The sequence below is a fragment of the Anabas testudineus genome, chromosome 9 (assembly GCF_900324465.2).
Source record: "Anabas testudineus chromosome 9, fAnaTes1.2, whole genome shotgun sequence".
In the NCBI taxonomy this organism is placed as follows: Eukaryota; Metazoa; Chordata; class Actinopteri; order Anabantiformes; family Anabantidae; genus Anabas; species Anabas testudineus.
Genome location: NC_046618.1, coordinates 27,629,361 through 27,651,149, shown reverse-complemented (window position 1 = coordinate 27,651,149; position 21,789 = coordinate 27,629,361). Strand labels below are relative to the sequence as shown.

The 21,789-nt window shown below is 44.0% G+C and overlaps 1 protein-coding gene across 1 annotated transcript; it reads right to left on the bottom strand.

Annotated features, from left to right (window-relative positions):
- Positions 1-734: 734 nt before the first annotated feature.
- LOC113151153 (diacylglycerol kinase theta) lies at positions 735-20,709 on the bottom strand. Its single transcript, XM_026344018.1, has 23 exons — positions 19,646-20,709; positions 15,273-15,352; positions 14,530-14,629; positions 13,853-13,938; positions 11,574-11,699; positions 10,700-10,853; positions 9,878-9,946; positions 9,483-9,583; positions 8,895-9,109; positions 8,716-8,806; positions 8,511-8,565; positions 8,164-8,225; positions 7,732-7,882; positions 7,041-7,079; positions 6,501-6,616; positions 5,618-5,766; positions 5,326-5,474; positions 5,039-5,217; positions 4,769-4,869; positions 4,306-4,452; positions 4,112-4,223; positions 3,742-3,894; positions 735-3,513 (listed from the first exon to the last, which is right to left on the bottom strand). The coding sequence occupies exons 1-23, from the start codon at positions 19,869-19,871 to the stop codon at positions 3,412-3,414; spliced, it is 2,763 nt and encodes a 920-aa protein (XP_026199803.1). The 5' UTR covers positions 19,872-20,709; the 3' UTR covers positions 735-3,411.
- Between the last annotated feature and the right edge of the window lie 1,080 nt (positions 20,710-21,789).

Below are 21,789 nucleotides of genomic sequence, written 5' to 3'. Positions count from 1 at the left end.
GGATTACTGCAATGCACTACTGATGGGGTTACCGGCATCCACGACCAAACCCCTCCAGCTCAGTGATCCCACTATGGTGGGATCACTGAGCTGAACAGTTTTGGTGCCTATCTCTGCGCGCTCAGCCACCTCACTTGCAATCTTTAAAAAACTGCTGAAAACAGAACTCTTCATCATCTTCCTTTGCACTTAAAAAAAAAAAAAGGAAAAAAGACTTTTCTACCCTTTCCTTCTCACATCTCTTGAAACAGAAACACTTTTTCGATAGCACTTTGCTTTGATGTTGTTTCTTCTTGACTTAGATTTTGTTTGCTTGCCTTGTTCCTGACTTGTAAGTTGCCTTGGATAAAAGCGTCTGATAAACGACTAAATGTAATGTAAATGTACTAAATTAACCAAATTCTAGTTTCTAATTACAACCAGGGCTCCCTTTACCTGTGGGGGCATCTATGTTTTCTCAGAACCAACCAGGAACCAACCAGGAACCAACCAGGAACCAACCCCAACTCCGGAGCTGAGAAGATTTGATGACTCATAAATGAATGAATTGATAACAATTCAATATTTTTCACCTTCTTTAACAGATCCAACCTTTCGTTTTGTTGTCATCATACAATTCCTTTGGGCACTGTTTGAGCAGGTTGATTTCCACCTTTTTCTTTCCATAATACTTTTTTATATTTTACTTTTTAAGTTTCATGTTTTCAGACTCGTGCTGATTTTTTTCTGTAGCATCTCGCACATGTTTCATCAGTTTAGTTGTGCCAGAAAAACTTTATCAGTTCCTCCTCATTTTAGTCTGGACATTCTTTAAGTCGTTAGAACATTTGGCACTTGAGCTTTGGACTCAACAGATTTATCTTCAGAGTGTGAACATCAGCGGCTGGATCTGAATTCTGTGGACAACGCTGCATTTTGTGCATTTTTCAGCTACAAACTGTGTGAACTCTACATTTCTGCAAACCATAATATTAGTACTTTAGGGTTGATTGCACTTAATGTCTATGCAAATCAACGTCCAGGGAAAGTGAAACTTTGTGCTGAACCCACCAAGAAATTACACGGTCAACACACCGGAGTAGAGTCAGTAAAGTAACCACGACTCAGTATTTAACAATATAGTGCATCAGGGAAAAGGTAAACCGCACATTACGGACTGAAGCAGCGCCGGAGGACATGCAGGGGGGCAACACAACAGTAATTCATGAATACTAATATACAGAGAAGGACATACTTTGTCATTTCATTAGAATTCATATCTCTAAACCCCTGTATCATAGGATCTGAGCAGCAAGATAAGGCTGACATCCACAGAGTTCAAGTACCACCCTGAAAGACGGAAATGGATGTAGAAATGTTAAACGGATCTGCAGGAATTTGGATGTACAGTCTGTAGTGAGGCCGCTCTGGTTGGACAGCGGACGGATTGACCATCATGAACGAAGAGGAGACAAAACACAACACTCAGCTGTACACAGAGGCAGATCTACAGTACTTCATGCATGTCGTGAAACACTTCACATGGTTATGTGGTTCAAACTACTGTCAGTACACATCCAGTCGACTGTAGGGAACTCCGACTGCAGCTGGAGCCCAGAATATTCTACATAACAGTTAATGCCACTGATGTACGACCTGTTCCTTCAAAGCCAGAAACGGTGTGATCCAGATCTATTACATCAAACTGATTCAACCATCTGGAACGAGCTTAAAATGCTAAAGTGCAGCTCCCGAACTCAAGATATCTTCACTTTGAATGAAAACAGGATCCGTGAATCTCAAGTCAACCACAGCACAAGTTATTATCTTCTAGCACCGAAGGATGTCAAAAGAAATCGGAAGTTGTTGAAAAGAAAAATCTACAACCAAAAGTACAGTAATCAAGTACTGGAGAGGCTCCATCCAGAGCTGGGACCTGGAGCTCCTCTAACATTCTGCTCCTCGGGGAATGTGGACGAAGTGTTGCTGTCATAAAGCTCAGTGGAGAACAGGAGAAGTGGCCACGAGTCCGTTCATCAAATCAATTAGAATGATGAATAAAGGGTCATTACACAGATATTACTATTGTACAGCAAGACTCCAAACTAGTTTGTAGAACTTCTATTCATTTATTTCTATAGTTAAATAGGTTAAGGTTTATTTTCTAGTTAAATAAATGACCAGCTTTTCTGTAACATCATACTTAGCTAAATCACTTTACACATAAAATAACCCAGTTTAAGAAGTTTTTGCTAGTTCTGTAGTTTGGCTTGTAATTTTTATTTCATTTATTTCATTAATTTTTAGGCTGTAAATTATTGTTAACCAACCTTTAACACAGTTCATCTTTTTCTGTTAATTCAATTAAGGTTTGTTTGCTTTAATCTCTTGGTTTAGCTACGTGATATTACACCATTTACTGTAACAACATTCAGTTACAAATATATATGATATGTAGGAAAGTACAGGACTTATTATTCTTTATTTCATACCAGGGGCCGTGTTTAGGTGGAACTAACCAGGTTATTATTAGATCTACAGACAGATCTCTAATCTATTTAACTGTGACTACATGCTGTTCAGTGAACACACACTGATCTGACTTATTAAACTTCCAGTTACACACTGATGCTTCACGCTGGCACTGAGGTTTCAGAGAATCTGGGATTTCGTTTTTGATTTTGCACGCTCATTAGCTTTGAAGAGCTGCAGTGACACCAGGAAAACCAAAGAGTCAAAGAAGAAGTAGTGAGTCAGTTCAGCATCCCACGAGATTTCTGCTTCAGATAAACATAATGTGGTAGCAGCTTTAAAAAAATCTCTTTAGGAGTGCTTCAGCAATTGATTTCTATGTATTTTCCAAAGACAAAATGACCAACATCAAGGTCGTAATTACTCTATAGCTGCATTACATCTCACAACTCAAGTTATGACTGTATCAGTTACTGACACCGAGTCTACTGCTACTAACTGTACATAAACAGCACATCCGGGCAGGAAATTAACACCTTCTGTTAAATACTTTCCTGGATGTCTTGTTCCAACTCTGGAGCTTATCCACACTGGGAAATTGTCAGAATTCATCAACTCTTTTTCAGTCTGTGCGGAAATTCTATATTGAATGTATTAGATTCTTATTATTTAGCATTTTAAGTAAAAAAAGTACATTTGTTGAATATTGACCATGGTTACGGTGAATTCTGTTACTGGTAAGTGTTCTGTCAGCGGGATGGAAATACAATCTGAACTGGGACAAACGTGAGGTAGTCCCAGCCTTTCTCCCAATACCTTCATTGAACTGTCTTTGGTCACCAGGTCGATCTGCAGCCCATCGGCGTCGCTACAAAGCTACATGAGTGAAGCTGACTGCTTACACCTAAATGACTTCTCAGGTGCAGCAGGAAGCAGGTAAAAGAAGCAGGACACTGATGTTCAGATGGGTCGGTCTCTGGAGGAGGGACTCTCCGAACGTCCGTCCTTCCCACTGGCTGATGACTTCTTCTGCTTCTGCTTGGGCTTCCTCAGCATCCGGACCTTCCGACAACAGAAGATACACAGAGAGTGTACAGAACTGAACACCAGTATGTTGTAACATAGAGTAATCGGATCTACTAAACTACAGATACACAACATGTTCGCAGACAGTTTGAAAATTTATAGACTAAATTAGAAATAAACTATAGCTACCCTGGATATTCTGACACCTACTCGTAACCTTCTGTTAAACTACAGAACAAACCAAAGATGACAAACTGCACCTACCTTTGGTCCAGCAGCAGAGATGATGATGTGACCTGGTGGTTGGATCCACGGTTCTCCATCCACCTGGACAGGTATGGGTTTAGTTACTGCCAGCCTGATGTAGTTCCCTTGAGCAATACGAATACCAGACCGCAATCCGCTCTGCACCTGGCCCTGCACGCGCGCGCGCACACACACACACACACACACAAACACACACGGGTCAGGTTTAGGTCCAGAGGTTGTGTTTTGGGGAATTTCTGATGAATCTCAGCACTTGTACAGAAGCTCAGTACGTCTGTATATGACATATCTGAGCATCTCTGTCATCATATTCTGTTTTCATGATAAATGTATGTTTGTAACGTGGAAAATAAATCACTTGTCTCACCATGTGGACGACACCAGTGACCCCGACCACCTCCAGTAAACCGTCATTGATGCTCGGTTTCCCAAAGCGACCATCGACCTCTGACCCCCAGAGGTCAGCACCAGAACCCCAGCTACACATGCAGACACACACAGGAAGGTTAGCGAAGGTCATAAAGACTCTGTCGTCCTGTGAGCTCTGTGTGAGTGAGTTACCTGGGTATATTGAGGAAGATCAGTCCCTCTATGTTGGGTAACGGGACGTTCTGGGCGTCCACCTGCAGCTGCAGCTCTTTGTGGAGGCTCCTGGTGTGACTGATCTTCTGCAGACCCACCTTCACATACACACCTTTGTTGTGGAACCTGCAGGTGGGCAGGAAGCAGAGGGGCTGATGGGAAATTCCTTTATTTACTTATTTTTTTCATTCGCTGCAATTAGAGAAAGCTGAGACTGTGGTCGGAGGTTGGTCATTTCTGTGTAAGTTGTCTTTAAACTGAGCCCTAATACTCATCCAGGGGTTCTGGCCCAGAGCCCGGTTCAGTCTGTGTTGTTGTTTAGTGAAGCCAAGCGATAAGTTTAAGTTTTGGCGGTGCCTGCAAATCTCTTGTCATTGTCATGTCAATTTTTTTTATTACTTGTTGTATCAATACACAAAAGTAATTGAAACGTGGACAGTACCTGCTGGTGAATTTATCAGGGTCGTCCTCTCGGGCCAGGTGGAAATCAAGGCTGAGCTCTGCGTCGATACCGAGACCAAAGTAGTTGTTCATTTGAACGATCTGTGAGAGAAACCACGGTCACGGTGAGTGATTTAAGTGTTTCCTTTGGTTTAAAGCAGATTTGGTCTGGACTGAAATTCTGATATTAAATAAAAGGTTCTACTTTCAGCACATCAAACTACAGCCTTGAGTCTTCCCTAGAAACAATACTCATGGACGTGGACCAGACCTTGGGTGGCTCCAAGAACCCATTCTCCTTTCCATCTTCAGAGATGTCCTGGGCGTCCAACAGGATGGTCCATCGGTCCATCAGAACCTCGTCTGCTTCGTCAACAGAGACCAGGATGTGGTGGGGATCCTCGCCGCTGTAACCTGCACCCCAGCGCAGGATACGAGCCAAGTCGTTACCTGATGGAACGGGACTGAATTTAGTATCTGTAACCTCCGGCCCAAACCGACCAACAGAAACCTAATGAGTACAAGAAAAATCAACAAAGCTGGCAGTGCTGGTCTGACCTGTTCCCAGTGGTACGATGCCGATTGGTGGCTCTCGGCAGACCAGTTTGTGTCGGACAGTCTCCAGTACTCCAAGGACCCAGCCCACCGTCCCATCGCCCCCACAGACCAGCACCCGAAACCTGGGGACCTCCCTGAATGTGTGGAGGCTTCACCACAGGAGATCAGAGAACATCAGGAACATTTCAGTTGTGATGACAGTGAACGTATTCAGGCTCCAGTGTTCTTTCCTTAAACCAGGTCCTACAGAACTCATCACACAAACTATAGAGAGCGTGTTGGTTGTCCTCACCCAGCCAGCGGTCCCCCGTTGGAAATGTCAAAGACCTGATGAGGGTTCAGCAGTTTTCTGAAGCTGTAAAGCAGCTCTCTTCCTTTCATGCCTCCACTCTTTGGGTTGACGAAGACCAGCAGGGGACAGACATCTCCCAGCTCGTTGTGCTGAAAGACCCGAACAACCATCAGCAAACCAAACTGCATCTTAAGCAGTGAGGTGAAGGTGTCAGGGTGCAGAGCTGATAAACTCATATGACAAATGCTGAGTCATATCTGTAGTAAGGTAAATAGTTAGAATGTTAAATGATTAATAAATAAATGTGTTTTATAAAATAAATGTGTTTTATTATTTTAAACTGTGACACAAATGTGTCACAGTTTAAAATCCTGAGAGTAGTTTATCCTGGATTAGATTAGATTAGATTAGATTAGACTCTTTATGTTTTCTACATGAATCCATTTCTTGATGGATGCTCCAACTTTGTATATTACCTGATGATGCGTGCTCTGCTGTGGTCCCGTGTGAGTTTGGTCATATGCAAAAACTCAAACACTTCGTCACACACACATCAAACTGTGGTTTGAAGAAAATCTCATCACAACCTAAAGTTCCTGAATAGAAAGCTAAACCGTTGTCGTAAAGATTTAGCACTTCTTTGTTTCTGAGATATTTCTGGAACCGTCCAACGACCGCAACCTAATTATCCTAATGTTTCACAACTGCAAGTGGCTTTTCCATTTCCTGTCTCTCTGCTCTGTGGCACATCAGTGCCCACAATGCTGTAACAACAAGTGTTTTAGTCTGCACACTGTCTGACAGTCAGTCCAGACACAAAACCTGTTTGGGTTCAGTGTGTGAAGAGAAACAGTGAACACTGTGTGTGTTCAGGGATTCTTACCATGATCTCTGGTATGACGAGTGCCATGAGCATCTTGCCGTTTACAGACGTGTCTTTAGCCAACATGTAGATCCTCTCTGCTTCAGAGAAACACGAGATCTCCAGAGACACCGCACCTGAACACACAGACACACGATCAAATCTAATCACCGACAGTCCTGCTAAATGACACTGAAGGATCTTATCATAAAACTGCTGAGAGACACTTTTACCAAAGAACTAAACGTGTTTCATGAATTAAGCTACTCACTATCTTGACACTCATTGGTCGACTGAGGAAAGGTTTGTGTGAGTGAATGAGAATTAAAATGCACATTAATACACAACATCAGCTGAAACTGATGTTTTAACTATTTAAATTAAATCTACAACAAAGTAAAATGTACAAGAAGTGGAGGCAGTTTCTCGTACAGTATGTTTTATCTGCTTTTAACAGTCTCTGAAACACTTTGAATCATATGAAAGTGCTGTTTTTCTTTATGTTTGTACCTTATTTTAAGTATAGAAGAGATGATTTCTGGTCACATATTCCTGACTCACCTTGACTGGCATAGATGTGGCTGATGGAGACCAGGTGACCTGCAGAGAGACAAAGACAGGAGGCCTGTGAGTTAGAGGAGCGGGATGTCCTGCTGTGAACTGACCTCGATAGGAAGCAGCAGACAGGAAGTGAAGTAGTGAAAGCAGAAAGCTGCACTCACAGTTTACCGTCTGCACCTTTACATACAACCAGCAACCACAGAAATATCAGCAGCTTCACCTGGTGATGGGTCTGCATGAAGTGAAGAAACAACATTTTTCTGCTCTTTTATTCTCACATGTCTTGAAACAGAAACACTTCTTTAATAGCTCTTTGCTTTGATGTTTTTTCTCCTTGACTTAGATTTTGTTTTCCTTGTTCCTCACTTGTAAGTTGCTTTGGATAAAAGCGTCTGCTAAATGTAATAAATGTGAATGTGAATGTGAAAGTACCAGAACGAGATGCTAAACAACCTAAAACAGACCAAACTTACCATAAGCAGATGGACAAAGTTCAATTCAATTTGGACACAAAAAACTCTTAACTGACTGAAACAATTGGATGCAGATTCTCTTTGTCTGCAAGGCTGGGGGGGGGGGGGTCCTTGTACCTGTCTGCATCCAGAGTAACCAGTCTAAATAAACTCTACAGCAGCAGATCACCATATTTTAGGTTTACGCCGAACAGAATGACTCAGGTGAGGAGACTCACTCTTGCTGGTCAGGTGCTTCTCGATCAGCTGCTCGTAGTCCTCTTTGTTCAGCAGGGGGGGCAGTCCTCCAATCAGTAGGTTGACCTGCACTGCTCGGTTCCTGTTCTCCATGATGTAGAACCGCGTCTGGTTCATCTGACGCAAAGACACCTAGGGAATGAAATGTGACTGTGGACCTTATTGGTTATTTCACTTTCCTCCCCCTAACATTAACCCCGCTCTTCTTCTCTGGACCCCTCCTCAGCTCACTTGTTTCCATTTCTTAAGCTGCTGCTGTAGGAGGAGGCGAGAGCTCAAATCATTAACTTGTTGTCTTGTTAAATCATGTTTTTCATTACAGATGATTTGATCTTGAGTCTCTTTCCTTCTCTCTTGCAGTGAGCAGCAGCATGTTTTCATCCAAGCAAACACAACGTGTCCAGCCCTCGTACCTTCCTGATCTCCTGCAGTTTGTCCAGAATCTTCTCCTGAGGGGTGAGGGTCTGTCTCTGCACTGGAGGTCATAAACACAAGCTGTGTGATGAACCACACTGATGAACAACTAAAAGCCTTCAAATTCAGACGTCTGTGTGTGAAGGACTGTGAAGATCTGCAGTGAGTGACGCTGACAGATTATTACAAATGTATTCATTAAAATTTAAATTAAATTCATTATTACTAATTCATATTAACACAAACGTTTGAATTCAGTTCAGTATCTTGGTCACTTGTCTTCAAACAGCACGTGTTGATTCATAAAGACAGAACTGTTGCTTTAAACTGGATCTACAGAGCTCACCCTGCTTGCTGCCCATGTAGACCTCCAGCAGACTGAATCTGGACTCATCCTCCACCTGAAACGACACCGACAGATCACAGATCAGAGATCACAGATGGTGCTCTGACACCAATGTGAAAGGCTTCAGTGAGCGTGCTCTTCCTCAGGTAGGATTACAATTCACTAATTATTTCCTGATCTCCAGGCTGCAGGACCTGGGCTCTACCTTTGCGTCCAGCTGACTGAGGACCTCAGTGAGGACTGAAGCTGCGGTGCTGTTCTTTGAGACGGAGATGGGGACAAAAGCTGCACCGGACCTGAAACACACAGCAGGCAACAAACTGGAATAACAGCAGGAAATCTGAGCAACACGAAGTGAATTACAGTGTGAAGGGGCTGCCTCACCTGGGCCAGCCAAAGTGCACCTTGATGACCTCAGAGTCTCGGGGCCTGGCCCTCAGGAGCCAAGAGTCTCCTCCGTCTTTCAGAGAGCTCCTGTTGTCCGGACTGCCGTTCCGGTTCAGGATGTCGTCGCTGTGGAGCCGCTGCTGACTCCCGATCTCGTGCAGCTCGTAGTCCTGAGGTTCATCAGGGATGTAGAAGGCCCTCAGCGCCGCCTCCTGCAGGACAACACAGGTACTGCATGTTAGAGCCAAACAAAACCGTAATAGGTTCAGTAGTCATTATTCTCCTTCCTCACTGTCACACCCTGCACAGGGGAGAAGAATCGTAAAATACTACAAATATATTTATACTGTACAGAGTGTAAATATGTTTGTTTACATCTATTTCTTTTTATTTTGAAAGACAGAAGCATATTTCTGTTTTGCACTTAGTTTACCACTCCCTGTTCAGAGACATCCATACAAATGTTTCTTCTACCACGGTACCCATGAGCTCTGTAAGCAGAAGTACCGACAGCAGCAGCAGTAGTAGTAGTAGTATTACGAGTAGTAAGAGTATCATGAGTATTGGGTAATGCAGGGCTCTCACCACCACTTCTTCATTCCTCGTGGCTCGAAAGATGGAGACCAGCCGGAAGTAGCCGCGCTTCACTGCATCGTCACCGTCAAACACCTTGAGAAACTGCTTACCTGCAGGTCAGAGAGAACAGAGAGGACAACGAGGGGGATTATTAAATCACAAACTTCACAGACTGAACACAAAGCTACTGTGAACTCCAAACTAGACTATTACAGTCATTTTAATTTGTTAAAAAAAAGAGTTAAACTATAACTGACAACTGACAGAGGCCTGTAAATATATTACAAACTAATGACAAAAACACAGAAGCATTTAGACAAAACTAAACCAATTCACATCCCATTTACATCATCATCGTAATAGTGACCATCTTGTTATTACAGGGATTCAGGCTGTGAACTGACCTGACTCTGGAGCAGCCGGCTGACCGTCTTTAGACACCGCAGCAGACGGATCTCCTTCATCGGAGTTATCTGATGGAAACGTGGGGGAGATTCCTGGATGAGAGTCAGACTCAAAACTACATGTGTGTGAGGATCGTTTAGGTCTCATGGTGCATCATCATCATCAAGCCCCGAAATATGGCGCCTGCTTTTATCTGAACTCAAAAGTCATTGTTTGTAAATTCATCAGAAATATAAAGTCTTGTTAAGACAGGAGATAAATCTTTATTGTCATTGCACAGTCACACTTAGTCGTGTTGTGTGAAGCAGTGTTTACAGGTTTATGTTGCTGGGGTTTAATCGTATTTCCTGTATGTTGGCTAAACACACATACTCAGTTTATTATTGATGAGTTTGACTGTGGAAGGGAAATAAAACCACTCACAAAGAATTAAACAGTTTCACTTTCATTCAAACCACATTAAAATGGTTTTAAAGGGCCAGTTCACCCAAATAACAGCACGGTATGTTTCTCCACCTGCAGCTGGTCGAATCTCACAGAGCCTCTTCCTTTTGTTTAATTAACTTGCTTGTGAGCTCTCAGGAGATGAGTTTTTGTGTCCCGTCCCCTTTACATATCTAAGCAGATTGACCTTTTTGTTCTAGCTCTTTTCAGGCTCAGTGCACAGTTATTAAACAGCCTCCATCATCATTAACAGGATTTCTGAAAAAACTTGTTCTTTGTTTCGCAGCTCACATCAGCAGAGTGAAGCTGTCAGGAAACGAGTGTTTCTGATTCACACACGGTGAACGACAGGATGTGGTTAGGAGGTGTGTGTGTACCCAGGTCGTAGCTGCAGCTCTCGGTGATGCGGTAGCAGTGCATCTTGCTGAAGTTTCTGGAGTCGAGGCGGACGCAGGCCGGATGTAGCAGCATGCAGCGCAGACGTCCCTGAGTGCACTCTGGTGGCACGTTGAGGTAACACGCTGCGTGGCTCTGCAGACAAACACACGGAGCAGAAACAACAAAGCTTTAATGATGTGAAAATGTGCTCTGCGTGTCCAGTGTGTGTTTGGTCACGAGCGTGGTCAGATGAACCAGTCAGGGGAATAATCTGCTGCTGGCTCCCTGTTACCTCCAGCATCCACTGCAGCACTACAGGAATCAGGTCTCCTGGAGTCCTGCCTGCCTCAGACTGTCGATGTATCAGTTAGTTTGTGGTAATGATGAAATAAAATACACAGTGTGAGGCAAATATAAAAATTACACTGGTTGGTTTGTGGTGATACTAATAAATGACAGAAGCGTTGAGGGAGGTTAGGTCTATTATTTTCATGAAACACGTCACCAGAACCACAGATTTGTTTTCTCTCGATACATCTACAAGCCCTAAGGGTTTCAGAGGTCTATAAAAATACAAATATACAGAACAAAGTCTTCTCCATCATTTCACATCAACAGCAAACTATGTATGTTACTGTATGTACTGTGTAGTAAATGTATTACTGAGATCGTGGTTAAAGGTGTTTCTAACGTCGTCCATTAAACCACCATCTTTAACGGAAACGTAATCATATATAATAACTGCAGTCACAATAATAAAAACAGCTTTTACAGATTTTTTATCTGAGCTTCATCCAGATGTTCTGACAGAGCTGTTGTGTTGAACTAAATTAAACTGTGCAGGTGTCTAATAAAGTGCTCGACAAGTCTCACCGTGATGCCGCACCATTCACACCTCATCCCTGCCAGAACATCGGACGAGCCACAGGACCGCCGGCAAACCTCACACCTGGCTGCTGACGCCAGGTTCCCCTCCCTCCAGTGGTGGTTAAACGTGTCCTGAGAAAAGACAAAGAAAAAAGTGTTTAGTAGAAAACCGACAGTTCAATGTGCTTCTTAAGACAACAGACAGTTTAAAGAAGTTCACAGACACAGATTTAAGTGCAGTTTGTTTTGTTTCCTCCACTGTTATCAGCAGATTAAGTCAGTGTAGTAAGATCACCACCCTCAATGCAGGAGACCAGGGTTCGAATCCTGGCTGTGGCCACTATAGACACGATCACAGCACCTTACTAAATGCTGTTTATGGCTGTTACTGTTTCAGTAAAGTCACATGTAATGTGTAGTGAGCTCTTTAAAATGACTTTTTAAATACGAAGTCAAACATTTATACAGATAAATATAATATCATCTAAAGCTCATTCTGTGTTTTGTGAAGATCTGAAACTGTTTGGTTTAAGAAAGAGAAGATTTAAAGGTGAAAACCAGCGAGAGCCACAGGTGGTCCAGAGAGTCGGACTCTCATCATGTATGAATCCAAATGACTCCTGTGTTGGGCTGAGGACCAGTCTGACCCAGCGTGCTGCTGGGTTCCTGACTGTCTCTATAGGAGCCCTCAGCCCAACGCTATGGATTCTAATCAAGGACTGTGACCGATCAATCGGCTCTGATCGACAACTACACGCCGAGCAGACGGCAGATCTCCTCACTTACAGGAAGTCTTTAATTAAGGACAGTGTGATGGAGACAGGTGGCAGGTGAACAGACTGATCAATAACTGGTCGTTAACCCGACATCACACTCACTCACTTCCTGTGAGCTACTTTCCTCCTGTATTTCACCACATGCTTCTAAATTACCAGCTATTTTCATTCGGGTTTTACTTCACTGCCTTTTTCAGTCTGGTTTAATGAACACATGGAGGAGCTGAGGAGGAGCAGCTCGACCAAGACGATGAGATCAAGCAACGTTAAAACTGTAAATAAAGATACTTTTCCACCAAAGGGAACCGGGACCAAGAACCTTTTGTCAAACTCATTTCCACGTCTTGTGTTTTCATCTGAGCCTTCTAGACACTGACGCCCAGTCATGTCCAGACTTTACCTGTGTGAGCTGCACGTCGTTATTCAGCTCAGATTACATGGACTTTATCCTGCGAGCCCACTAGTACAAAGTCTGCATAGTGTCAGGGTGAGCCCGGACTAGTAGTGCAGGGTATTTACAGTGAAGAGGGGGCGCTTCCTTTCAGCTGAGCCACTGAGCAGGACATCAGGAAGTTTAGGAGTGAAAAACCGTTGTTAGATCGTGTTCGTTCCTTCAACAATTGTAGTAAACAATCAGCAAACGGTGACACTGCCTATCATCAGATTTAGCTATGTTTCGGTTCTAACGCATGTTGGCTAGCAAACACACTCAGCTCCAGTTTCTGGTTTTCATCTGGATGTTGTTGAGCTCCGTCACAGCACCCTGTTGTGTCGTTGGGTCCTTTGGTTTCTGTCTCACACAGCGGGGTGCACTGAGCGACCATGGCACGTTTCCACAGACGATGAATACACTGGCCCAAGAACGCTGTGTTTCGTTAGTCCCTGGGAAACAAAGTTCCAGGGCGTCTCTGGTGGAATTGCACCAACTGTTGAAAATTGGTGAAGTCAATGAAGTACATGTGCACTACGTGTTTGAGCAGCTAACCAGTTGACCTGCATGCAAACAAGCTGACTCGTTAATCCCGACTGATGTAAGAAGGCAGGTTTGAAACTGGAAGGAAAGAAACAACCAGCAAACAAGGTTAGAGAGAATGTTTGCTTAGAAAACAAATTCATGTACATTATATTATATATAATATAATATAATGTATTTCTCATTTTGTTCTTCTTCCTTTTATGTTTCTAGATCCATGTTTGAGTCAATGATCAACTGTAGTGATGTGTTTACACTGTCTCACTACTTCTGTTTCCAGATGTGTTCTGCATCTTCAGTACATTGGTTGAAGAAACATGTCTCACTCTGTCTTCACGTGTCATGTGGTCGTTCTGTAGGTAGTAGGAGGAGTAGCACGTGTTTTAACCTGGAAGATCTGGACTGCAGGTGGAAAAGATGGTGCTGACTCATGGCTCCAACCCTGCTCCAGCACAGACGGGATGGGAAGCTCCACACCTGCCTCCTTTATAACCAGGTTATGATTCTGCCACTGTAACGTGAACGTTTTTCCTCACCTGCTCCAGCGTCCCGTCCAGGTGACAACTGCGACAGTCGGCAGAGCTGAAGGCAGCACAGTCAGCGTGGACATGCAGCTCACACACTGAAACACACAGACACACAATATCACTGACATGTGACCTGAGTCAGAGCTGAAGTCAGGAAGGTGAGGTCAGAGGTCACGCGTTCTGACAGTTGTAAACATGTTATTATCATTATTTGTTACTGTCGATGTTTCTGACCCCCAGACGACAGATCATTGGTTCTCTCCTCACCTCTAAAGCATGAGTGGCTGAGATGCAAAGAAAAGATGGAATTGAGGGAAATGTGGACGCAGGAACTGAGATGTACTTAAAGTGAACCACCTTCAGAAAAGCTGGTCGGAGCAGCAATTCGGTCTCTGAGCATGTTCCCATGCAAACGTTGTGCAAATGATATCACAATAAATGTAAACTGATGAGTATCTCCATCAGCCAGCTGCTAAAATTTGAATATTTTGAGAAGGCAGCGTGAAAATTGAACGGAAACAAAGAAGGCGGCTGCAGCTCCTCTTTCAATCCACTGTGGGTTTTTACTATAGAGTTTGCTGCACATACACAGAGATATACCAGAAACTGGTTTAAAGCAGAGTACAAGTAAACATAATCCACAGATGGTGGTGAACTGGTTTAGCTGGTAATGGTACTGATCTGACCTTCACAGCGAAGGGCTGCGTTTCCGTCCGTCTGTTTCCTGCAGACGCAGCAGAAACGCTTCTTCTGACCTGCGGGGCCGAAGCAGTGAGCCACTGGTACCTGCAGGGGGCAGCACAAATATCATGTAAACACAATGATAGCACAACATAAAAAGACACAATCATCTGAGTAAAAACATGCAGCATGGGTGGAGAAACTATTTTAAACATGTTACTGTGACCAAAACATGACCTGTAATTCCTTACTAGAGCACAAAATGGGGATTCATTCGCCGCTGAAAATAGTCCCCAACCAATGTTTTATACTGTCTGATGAAAGACTACAGTGAGCAGCTGTTTAAAACAGAGCTAACAAGAGTTTTTACTGTTCATCATGTTACATACACAAACCCAGAAATGATTTCCCCCAAACCACTGGAAATCAGCAAATCAGTTTGTAGTATCACAATCTGATCCATCTGATCCAGTATCTTTTGGAAAATCTAGAAGACCACAGCGTCCAAGAGGCTCAGATCGACACTAGTGAGCATGCTCAGTGGCCCCAAAACACAGAAACACTTCCATGATTAGTCCTCATCACTGAGGGTCTGCACAGAAAGTCAGAAACACCAGGGCTTCCTGTGAGCGCCTGCTCGTGTTTATTGCTGGTTTATTGATCAGTGCAGCACTTAGTCAGGCTCAGTGATCTGTGCTGATCAATAAACATCCCGTCGAGGTATGTGTAGTGTTTCAGTGAGACTCACCCGGACTGTAGATGGAGTCATACAGGAACAAACTGACCGCAGCGTCTTCAGGCATTTCTCATGACACATGAAGTTACAAACTGAGGAGACAGAGAGGACAGTCAGAGACCTGAGAGGATCCAACGGACTGCTGAGCTACAGTGGGGAGCCTGGAGATAACCTCGCTTCATGAAGGCTCGTTTCGTGTTTGCTTTACTTTATTTGCGGGGTAGGATCACTCCTACCCCGTTTCTCTTCCTATCCACACCATGGTAAAACAGTTTGTATCCTCCTCCAATGCTACGTGCCTTGCTGCCCTTCCACTTTGTCTCCTGCACACACAGAACATCTACCTTCCTTCTCTCCATCATGTCTGCCAGCTCTCTGCCTTTCCCTGTAATCGTGCCAACGTTAAGAGTCCCTATTCTCAAACCTATGCTCCTGCCTTTTCCCTTCTCTCTCTGACCACGAACCGTTCTGCCTCCCCTCTTTCTTCGACCAACAGTAGTCTAATTTCCACCGACACCCTGTAGGTTAACAGCATCGGTGGCGGTCGTTGTTAACCCGGGCCTCGACCGATCCGGTATGAAAGTCTTGTGGATGATTCGCATGGTTATTTTGGTTTTTGTTATTTTGCCCTTCATGACGCAACCCTCTCTCTAAACGACACAGAAAATACAGAATGTAAAACAGATTTCACTTTCAATTTTCTCCATAGCACATTACATAGCAACTTTTTCATTTCCAGAGTTAAAGTGTTCCTACTTCCTGGTCGACCTGAAGAAGAAACAAGCTCAACACGTTTCTGATGAACTGTCATTTCCAGAACATTAAGATGTAATTTAACATTGCATTAATTAGAAAACTAACATTTACTTTCTGTTGAATCGTCAAATGTTACAGTTGGTTATTTCACTATTTCAACAGGTAAATCTTTGTGTTCATGTATTATTACCACACAACTTCTGTCTCTTCTATTTGAATGTGTTTGAATGTGAAACGACATTAAATAATAATCGAAACCTTTTAATTCAGAAAGAAATAATTGGACATAAATGCCGTCTGTCAGTTCAATAAAACACAGGCGTGGATGTGTCATCGCCGACCGCTCGGCCTCTGTGTCTGTTGTTTAACTGACATTTAGTTTGTGGTATATTTGCCTGTTCTGTCACCTTGTGGTAAACCTCACATGTTCGCTCAGGCCAGTTTCACACTCTGAGCTCATCAACAACAGTCAGTGTTTCAGCAGAGGAGATCAGGCAGGTTTTTCCTGTCCTGAAGCTCGAACGCACCAATAAAAGGTTTTATTAAAGGAGAAACTTAATGCGAGTGACTCAGCCAAGATCCCTCAGAACTCAGGTTTAGGATGCGTTTGACAAACTGCGTCATTTGTACGTGTGAATGTGTTTGACTGCTGAGAGGTGAATGTGTCATGCGTGTGATTGACGTGTTTGACTGTGTCTGTTCTTAATTTCTTCTACTTTAACCTGATCCGTTTTTGACTTCAAATTGAAGAAAATTAAACCATTTTCACTTTTTTCTGAGACTCTGAACACTGGAAAACTTAATGAACTAATGATTTCATTCCTCTCCTCTGGCTGCAAGCTCCGACCAACCTCTTGTTTCTGTTTATCAGTAGCTGCAGTTCCCTACAGATAAAAATCACATTTGAACCTCAGGCAGACACAATAAGAAGCACCGGGCACTATTTTAACTGGGCTTTATGTCAAATTTAAAAATAAAAAGAAGAGAAAACACACATGAATGTCAACGTATGCTGAAACGAAGCCATCACAAAGACAAATCTCACTGCTGTATCTTCTCTACATCTCTAAACAAACTCCAAACGAGAGCAACACATGTCACACGAAGCGCAGCGCTCAGAACCACATGTGGGTCTGAGTACACGGGAGATTTTAAAAATACTACACATCAGTAAAACTGCAGCAGGAAGTCAGTGAAGAAAAGAGGAAGGAAAGCAAATGAGGAAGGAAAGGTGACAGGAAACTATGCTGGTTAGGAAATGATGTGTTTGTTTAATGAGATTCAGAAGACGTTCATTGATGTGAGGAAAGGGAGAAAAGGAAGGAGACAAGGAGCCTAAATATCCAGATAAATATCCAAAAACACGTCTACATGATCCACAGGGCGACTACGAGTATACAGGCAGCAGTGCCGTGTGCATGTTCACAGATTAAACAACAGGTAAAACTAAACTAACTCTGTCAGGAACATACAAGAATAAAACGTGGCATAATGGTTTTTATTTTCTGTCTGTTTCAATGTCACTGAAACAGTTTGGTGTCATTCATCCGACCGACGTGTTGTTGTCTGCGTGTTTTCTATAATCGGCTGTAAATAATCTGTTTTTCCTGTTTACGTCCTGATGACATCAACAAAGCATCGGTGACTCATGTGCTCGACTAAATAAAAGCCTTTACACGTCTTTACTTCTTCTTGTCTTTACTTTGAAATACTGTTAAACTGGAATTGAACTGGAAAGAGGAGAAACACTTTTCTTTTTTAACTTAATGTCAATTTTACAGTAAAATGATGAAACGACCAAACTCGCAGTAATAAACACTGATGCTGCTGTTTCCTCGTTTTGAGGTCAGACAGCTTCAGGATCTTTTGCTGTGAGACGGTAACGTCAGTTTTTTAATATGTCTCGGTTTGAAGAATCATTAAAGTTTTAACGAGACTGTTCAGAGTGTTTGGAACAAACAGCAAGCTAACATGTTCATTAACTATCAAATCTAAATCAGTCCAACTAATTCAATACTTGACCCAACGTGCATTTTTAAATCAAGTTAACATTTAGCTGTTGTATAAGAACAAACTGCATTTGTTGGCTCGATGTAAACTTTTAAGAGCTTTGACTCTTTTTTAAGTTGAAACTACGAGTTCTACTTTAGAGGATCTGAGTCCATCTAGTTACTGTTCCTCCAGGTTTCTGACAGATTTAGTTACTTTGCAGAGCAGGTTGTTAAAACTGAATCTAATAATCGAATGAATGCTGATGTTTTATCCTGTATTGTGTTTCTCACACACACAGAGAATGATGACAGAACAAACATGACCATGTTGGTGTTATGCTTTCTGTTGGGGGGGTGGGGGTGGAAAGACAGGATTTAATAGTAGCCAGAGATTGTCTGTGGCAGGTAACAACTAGAGTCAGACGTCTTCTCCACTAGAACCATCATGTTCCAGAATCAAGCTGTCAGAACATTAAGGGTTGAACTCAGCTCCACCTTTACCTGCTGCTACATTTACACAGTCACACGTCATTTAGTACAACGCAGTACAAGGACTACTTTGATTTTTACTATATAAGTACATTTGACTTAAGGCCTGAACATGTTGGATTCTGCAGAAACTTGATTTATGAGACGCACGTGGATCAAATGTGTCATCAAGCAGCATCAAGTTCAACACCGGCTCCCACACATCTACTAATGACTCAACTCCTTTTTTTAGGTTAGTACTTGTACTTTTTACTAGAGGATTCAGTTTGTGGGATCAGCTGCTCTGCTCTCCTCAGTGCAGCTGCAGCTTCCTCTAAACGTTGGTAATAACAACGAGATGTAGTGTTTTATCACGGTGGGAAATGCTGACAGGCAGATGAAGCAGTGTGGTTTGTGTTAATCCAGCGGGTGGCTTAAAGAAGGAGCGTTATGTAATCCAGCTGAGCCTTTACAGGACACGGCGCTGCTGCTGTTCTGCTGCAGCTTTTAATGCATCTGCTCGAGATGAGGATGATGATGTTCATGTCTCTGCTCGCTGTCACACAAACAGAACAAACACACACCGATTCCTCCAGCTCCCAGCATCCCCGCCAGCCTCCTGTTGCCATGCCAACGAGAGGAAGTAAATCACGACTTGACTGCAGCTCCGATTGTGCAACAGACACTTTTCACCTCCTCAGACACATACATGGGATTTTAGGGCCAGTGAGCAGAGTGGTGCTGAATCATGATTGAGTCACGGATCAGGGAAAGACAGGAAGGGAGGGAAGGGAGGGAAGGAAAGGAAACAAGAAAAGAAGAAGAGGAGGATGTGAGAGATGTGAAGACAAAAACAAGAAATCAAAGATAGAGGGAAAGAAACGGTGAAGCAGGAGGGAAACAGCAAAGGAAAGGAAAGAAAGAAGACTAGAGAAGGACGAGGAGGATATGATTAGGAAAGGAACCCTCCCTGGTGGCCTGTCTCTGCAGAGAGAACCCAGTCTGGTCCTCACAACAGGTAAACCCCTGATAGCTGCACCTGAGGTCACCTGCTGCGTCACAGAGCCAGGCAGCTCCGCAGAAGCAAGGGTTGGTAGTTCAATTCTCCCAGGAAGATTATTAAGCCCCCCCCCCAGGTGTATGTTGTATGTACCTGCATCTCAGTCTTACCTTCACACAGGAAACCGATGATCCCCCAGATGAAGTCGCTGCAGCTGTGGCAGAAGGTGGGTTTGGTCAGGGTGACTTTCTTGAAGCAGTGACCCGGTGCAGAGCTCTGGTACTTGGGCCGGAGCCCGGGGGACTGCTGCGCCCTCTTCTTCACGGTCTGAGGACTCGCAGTCCGGCTGTCCGAGGCGTCAGGGTCCGCCGGTCTGCCCCGGCAGGAGTCGGCCATGTTCTCCCACACAAACTAAACGAGAAGAGGGCGACAACACGGGGAATGACCGGGTTTACTTCTGATGCACAAAGAAGGATTTCTAGGAAATGTTCCAGCTCCGGTTGTGCAACATCCCACCGGGTCGGACACAGCGGCGCAGCCCGGAGTCAGGGCGCCGTGCTCGGTGTGGCTCCTGGAGCTGTCCCCGCTTCAGATGCTAATTATCCAGATCCAAACACGCGGAGCAGGCGGCCAGGTCACGACTTTGCGATTAAACCAAGATTAGTTATGTGCTAAACGTGACGTCGCCAACCCCCAAAGAAGAGTCATCCCACCGGCTGGATCCAGCGGTGCCACCCAGCGGCGCTGCCCGGCGGAGAGGGCGCCGAGGTCGGTGTGTCTCTTGGAGCTCCCCGCCTCGGGTGCTAGCTAAACATTCAACTCCTGAAATATCAATCGAGTATCCAGCTCCTTAAACACAGAGCTGCTGTCCACGAAGATGTGTGTCCAGTGATGTTCGGATTTCCAGTGTTTTCGTCGTCTCCTCCTCCGGCGCAGAGAGGGTCCACCACGCCGCGATCAGTCCCTCCGCTCGGAGACAGCGGTGCCACCCAGCGGCGCCGCGCAGCGCTGGGGAGGATTCCCGGAGCTCCCCGCTCAGGAAGCCGGGTGAATAAGAGGTGAGATATCGATCCGGTGGAGCTGGATGAAGTCCGGGATGGGTGATGTTGTTTTCAGTCAGTGATCAGTAACAGTCTCGGTCCGCCTGCCTGTCAGCCATGCAGCCTCAATCCAGCAGCTCCAGACCCGCGAGAAAAACGCGAAGAACCGGATGGGAAGACCCCCCAACCCCCCAACCCCCCAACCCCCGCCGCAGGTCTACAGATAAACCTTAATCAACAAGTGTGAATCCAGGCGGAGGGGGCTCCTTTCATTTCGGGTTCTTCTTCCTTCTCCGAGCCGGATTCTTCTTCCGCGTCCGAGTCTCCAACACTGATTTTACTCCTCCTCCCTCTCCTTCATCCCCTTTCCTTGTCTCCTTCCCTCCCTTCCTTCCCAGTCACCAGCAAACTTCTGAATGTCATTAAACAAACAGAACACGTCCTCACCAGCATTGTTTACTGTCACCTTTCCTTCCTCTTTTCGTTTCCTTCCTCTTTTCCTCCATTACCCCTGAACCTCATGTGTGAACTGGTATTTTGTCAGTGACCATCTGCACCTGGAAGCACCCTCCAACTCGTTTTGAATCATTTGGTTCTATCTGAGCAGATAAGTGTAATAAAGTCATATAATTAAGAATGACAGCCGCCCAACAAGCCCACATCATAACACTGCCTCCACCATACCATCATTTGTCCATATGATGTTGTTGCAGAACTCTACAGGCTGTTTTTTTTTTTTTTTTTAAGTAAACTTTAATCGAGGCTTCCTGTTTTTAGAGGTACAGGTACCCTGATTTCCTGTAGACTGTTCTAGATCGGACTGTTTTCTTCATCAAGGAAAGAATTCTTGTGTTCTTCCATCACAGATGTTTTTGGGGTATTCTGGGCCTTTTGGTGACATTAAAACTGCATAACTGTTGATTTATGCTGTATACAGATTATACAGTACAGACTGTGTTTTGTTATTACTGTAACTCAGATGTACAATTCCAAGACAAAGTAATGCTACTGTGCAACATTCTGGTTTCCTGCTTAAATTGGTCATGAAAAGTGATCTGATCTTTACCAAAGTGAAGGTGAAAAAGGAATTTTTCCTGTTTTAATAACAGGTTAAATGTGGAAGTAATATTCCTCTCCACGATGGTAAGTTGTCCAGGTCCAGAGGCAACAAAGCCCCAAATCATGATGCTCCCTCCACCATCCTTCACTGTTCAGAAGATGTCTTCATGTTTGTTCACGGTTGTCTTCACTCCACACAGTGCTCTGCATTTTTT